Source organism: Bison bison, unplaced genomic scaffold, assembly GCF_000754665.1.
Source record: "Bison bison bison isolate TAMUID 2011002044 unplaced genomic scaffold, Bison_UMD1.0 scf7180017864283, whole genome shotgun sequence".
NCBI classification, from domain to species: domain Eukaryota; kingdom Metazoa; phylum Chordata; class Mammalia; order Artiodactyla; family Bovidae; genus Bison; species Bison bison.
Genome location: NW_011494855.1, coordinates 1,227,135 through 1,232,573, shown reverse-complemented (window position 1 = coordinate 1,232,573; position 5,439 = coordinate 1,227,135). Strand labels below are relative to the sequence as shown.

Below are 5,439 nucleotides of genomic sequence, written 5' to 3'. Positions count from 1 at the left end.
AGAAAGAGAAGAGGAACTAAAGAGACTCTTGATGAGGGTTAAAGAGGAGACTGAAAAAGCTGACTTAAAGCTCAACATTCAAAAAATGAAGATTGTGGCATCCTGTTCCAGCATTTCATAGAAAATAGATGGGGAAAAGTGGAAACAATGAGAGATTTTCTTTTCTTAGGCTCCAAAATCACTGCAGATGTGATTGTAGCCACAAAATTGAAAGATGCTTGTTCCTTTGAAGAAAACCTATGACAAACCTAGACAGCATACTAAAAAGCAGAGACATAACTTTGTCAACAAAGATCTGTATAGTCAAAGCTATGGTTTTTCCAGTAGCCATGTATAGATATGAGTGTTGGACCATGAAGAAGACTGAGCACGGAAGAACTGATGCTTTTGAATTGTGCTGGGGAAGACTCTTGAGAAGCCTGTGGCCGTCAAGGAGATCAAACCAGTCAATCCTAAAGCAAAGAAACCCTGAATATTAACTGGAAGGTCTGATGCTGAAGCTGAAGCTCTAGTACTTTGGCCACCTGATTCAAGGAACCAACCCATTACAAAAGACTCTGATGCTGAGAAAGATTGAGGGGAGGGGGGAGAGGGAAGACAGCAGATGAGATGGTTGGATGGCATCACCAACTCAGTGGACATGAGTTTGAGCAAACTCCAGGAAATAGTGAAGGTCAATGAAGCCTGGCGTGCTGCAGGTAATGGGGTCACAAAGAGTCAGACACAACTTAGTGTCTAAACAACCACAATTCAATAAGTACTTGCTTATTAACTAATGTGATCTTTATGCTACCAAACTTGTGACTTTTTAAGTTTATTTGTTTAAAAAACGTTTATGAGTATAATCAAATGTGATAAGGAGTGTAAGCAGTGTGCCCAAAATAAGCACATGCTAAAAATGCTGTAGTTACAACTATCAGCATGATCCCTGTATCCTCAGACATCCTGCCCCTCATACCACGAGGAACAGGGCAGCCCAGTGATCAAATTCATTTGTTTCTTTTGCTGTTGTTTAGTCACTTCAGCTGTGTCTGATTCTTTGCAACCCCATAGACTGTACCCCATCAGGCTCCTCTGTCTATGGGGTTTTCCAGGCAAGATACTAGAATGGGTAGGCATTTCCTTCTCCAGGGGATCTTCCCAACCCAGGGATTGAACCTGTGTATCCTGCATTGCAGATGGATTCTTTACTACTGAGCCATCAGGGAAGCCATTTCTTTTGCTTGAAGAGTAAAATTATGCTAAACTATCCCAATTCCAGTTACCTGGCATTATCATCCTTATTTTTAGTAACATAAATAATTTAGAAGAAATTTAAACATGCAAATGAATAAACAAAATATGCCCAAGGCTTCTCATGGACAGAGGAGCTTGGTGGATTACCATCCATAGGATTGCAGAGTCTAACACAGCTGAAGTGACTTAACAGGCCTGCACACACAACATCCAAAATTTTAAGCTGTTGCCTCAAGGACTGTGATTTTGAAACAGGTGAAGATTAAGTAGGGTTTCTGTCAGCCTTTTCTGGTGTTCAACTAGGGCAACTTCATTTATATATCTGTTATTTGTATTGAGAATATGCTGCTAACTATTTTGATAACCATAGTTCTACATTATTAATTTGAATTAAAATTAAATTAATGGATAGGATACTATACATATAATCATTTAATTCAATTGGTAATTCATGTTTAGCATGTTTTAATGATATCTATGGACTGTGACCCTCATTATCTTTTGATAGATTAAGGGACTGTGGTATAATAACACACCTAAATCCTTCAAGTAATCTAGTGGTACAGCATTTTTGATTCATTCTTCTTTTTGTCCTTGAACTTCCAGAGAGCTCCTGATACTGGAGAGTTTTTTATCATGACAGTGTCATTCTCACTGACTGTATTAATTGGTAATTTACAGTTAAAGATAACATTTCAGGGGGCTTTTCATTTTGACATCCTCTTACTTCTCTGTTCCCAGGTGGCACAGTGATAAAAAATCTGTCTGCCAATGCAAGAAACACAGGAAACATGGGTTCTATCCCTGGGTCAAGAAGATCCCCTGGAGAAGGAGATATTCTTGCCTAGAAAATCCACTCCAATATTCTTGCCTAGAAAATCCCATGAATAGAGGAGTCTGGCAGGCTACAGTCCAGTCCAGGAGGTCACAGAGAGTTGTCCTTGAAAAGGATAGCCTTGTTCTAGCTTGAATTCTAGTTTGGAAAGGAGACTTTGAAGACCTTTCTATGTTTTCCTCTCCAAGAGCTTAAAAAGTGCTTTAGCTGGCCTCATTTCACAGGCCTTAAAAACACTTTTTTTTCTAGGATACCAGCTAGAACATATTGACCAAGACATTTTCCATAGAGAGTCCTTTTCCTATATTCATGTCAGGTCCTCCCTTGAACTGCCCTTGTACCTAGAGTTCTGGCAAACTTGTTCCCTTGCTCTGACTCTGATATGCTCACAGATACCTTTTACTACTGCCTGTAACCAAATTTTGTTAGCAACTGAACTTCAAAGAGCTGAAAAACTTATCTTCAGCTAATGGGTCTTTGACAAGTTTAGAAGGTATACCTAAAGTAAAATACTTTGAATACTTTCAAAGTCAAAGATAAGATGATCACATTATATAAACATTCCTTTCAGATTAGTAAACTACGAAAATCAGAGTCACTAACCTGAGATGTCTGTTAACTTTTGGGGAGTTGTTTAACTTCTGGGGTAAACAAATGATGATTGTCATCCTCTTCCTTGAGAGACCATTCAGACTGAAAATAGTAAACGTTACTCAAAATCTACTTTTTATTTTTTTACAGTCACAATATTCTTCTCTATGAGGATGGGCATGCTGTGGTGGCAGATTTCGGAGGTGAGATTTCAATGAATAATGCATCCCCAGTGACATCAGTTTCTTTCTTCCTTCCTCATCGGTGGAGATATTATATGATAAACCTGAAAATGGTTATCACCCCGACAGCTATATTTCTCTAAATTATTCACATTTCAAGTTGTCATGGAGGGGTACTGGGAAGTTTTCAATTAGCAAGAGGGAGGTGACATGTGTGTGCCTGTGTCTGATTCATTTCGTTGTATGGCAGAAACCAACACAATATTGTAAAGCAATTATCCTCCAATTAAAAACAAATGAATTTTTAAATTTTTCAATTAATTTTAAAAGTATGTCATTTCTTTTCAGTTTTTCCTCTTTTATATCCTCAGCTAAAAAAATGGAAGTAAAAATTTAAATGAGACAGGTTTCCTTGGGGTTTCAAACTTTTGGCTATAATCTTTGACCTTGGTTTTAAAATATTTCCTTTGACATGAATTTGTTTTCTCTTTTCCCCAGAATCAAGATTTCTGCAGTCTCTGGATGAAGACAACATGACAAAACAACCTGGGGTTTGTTGCGGCTCACGTTCCCTATAATTATGAAACAGTTAGAATGTGTAAACTCAGCATGAGAGAACAGGAGATGAAAGCAGCTTTAACTGGAAGAAATGTCATTGTCCCAGAGGCAGGATAATGTTTTATGTTTTTATTTTTAGTAAGCCCCCAAAAGAACTATTTCAAGGCTCTGTTAGAGAAATAGATTAGATATATATTTGAAAAATGTTACAGAAAAAGTAACAGAATTTGTTTCAAATCTAATTGAAAAGTACATGGCGGGCATGGATAATTGACTTTCATGTTTAGATCTCCTTATTAAGTGGTAGAGTTAAAATTTAATAGGTAACCATAAAATCCATAGTTTACCTGCATCTATTAACAATTTATAGTTTTCCATTTTAACATTGTAAGGCGATAGGTGATACAGTCAAGCATTAATGTTTAAGAAAAATATAAATTATAACATCTGAAGCAAACATAAATTGTACTGAAAATGTCTGCATTTAGATTCATTATCTGCTTTTCCCTCTCACCTCCCCATGAAGGAGTGTACGTCTCTTTCTGACTTAGCTGTGTTATTTAATTACCCAAGCTTGGGCTAATTTCTGTTCCTTCCTTTTCCTGCTTCTGCTTACACACTGCTCAATCACTTTTTATGTTTGTTTCTATTTCTTTTCTTTTTTAGTGCATCCCAAACTTTCATTTACCACTGCCTCAGTTCAGGTCTTCCCCTTCTCTTTTCTGGACCATTGTTCTAGGCTTTTAATTCCAGTCCTCTCCTCCAGTTCATTCTTTGCAACATCAGCCAAGTGTTGTGTTCTGACAATTCACTTCTTCCTGTAAATCGTCAATGATGCTTAAAATGTTGTGTGTGTGTGTGTGTGCACATTCAGCCCTGTCCGACTCTGCGACCACATGGACTATGGTCCACTATAGTCCACAGGCTCTTCTGTCCATGGAATTTTCCAGGCAAGAATATTGGAGTGGGTTGCCATTTCCTCCTCCAGGGAATCTTCCTGATCCAGGGATTAAACCCACTTCTCTTGCATCTCCTGCATTGGCAGGCAGATTCTTTACCTCTAGCACCACCTGGGAAGCATTAAAATGTTATAACACTCTCCCCCCAGTCTGAACCCAAGACTCTTCTGTGACTTCATTTTCCACTAAACATTTTCTAAAGTCCCCAATGATTCCTGCAACATACATACAAGCCATCTGGCTATTCCCCAAATATTTTATTCACTTTCACAGATTTATGACTCTCCCAGGGTCATATTCTCTGCCTAAAAAACCTTTCATTACATCCCACCTCGAGAAAGTCTAATTATCTCGCATGGCCAAGAAAAGTTTACCCATTTTAAGTACCTTCCGTCCTGTAAACTGCCCCTTCCACCTCCTCCCCACACACTTTTCTGTCTGTGCTTTTGTAGCACTTTTTTCACACTGCCAGGTAGTACTCTTACTCGACAAACATTTATGAAGGGTCTACAATGTGCCAACATCCGCTGGATCATGGAAAAAGCAAGAGAGTTCCAGAAAAACATCTATTTCTGCTTTATTGACTAGGCAAGAGCCTTTGAGTGTGTGGATCACAATCAACTGTGGGAAATTCTGAAAGAGATGGGAATACCAGACCCCCTGACCTGCCTCTTAAGAAACCTGTATGCAGGTCAGGATGCAACAGTTAGAACTGGACATGGAACAACAGGCTGGTTCCAAATAGGAAAAGGAGTACGTCAAGGCTGTATATTGTCACCCTGCTTATTTAACTTATATGCAGAGTACATCATGAGAAACGCTGGACTGGAAGAAACACAAGCTGGAATCAAGATTGCCAGGAGAAATATCAATAACCTCAGATATGCAGATGACACCACCCTATGGCAGAAAGTGAAGAGGAACTAAAAAGCCTCTTGATGAAAGTGAAAGTGGAGAGTGAAAAAGTTGGCTTAAAGCTCAACATTCAGAAAACTAAGAGCATGGTATCTGGTCCCATTACTTCATGGGAAATAGATGGGGAAACAGTGTCAGACTTTATTTTTGGGGGCTCCAAAAT

General features: G+C 38.6%; 1 protein-coding gene across 1 annotated transcript in view; it reads left to right on the top strand.

Moving 5' to 3' along the window:
- TNNI3K (TNNI3 interacting kinase) overlaps nt 1–5,439 on the top strand; it is a 350,776-nt gene that overhangs the window by 216,831 nt on the left and 128,506 nt on the right. The window contains exons 18-19 of the mRNA XM_010849426.1: nt 2,813–2,865; nt 3,343–3,395. Of these exons, the coding sequence (XP_010847728.1) occupies nt 2,813–2,865; nt 3,343–3,395 (106 nt within the window). The remainder of the gene's footprint in view (nt 1–2,812; nt 2,866–3,342; nt 3,396–5,439) is intronic.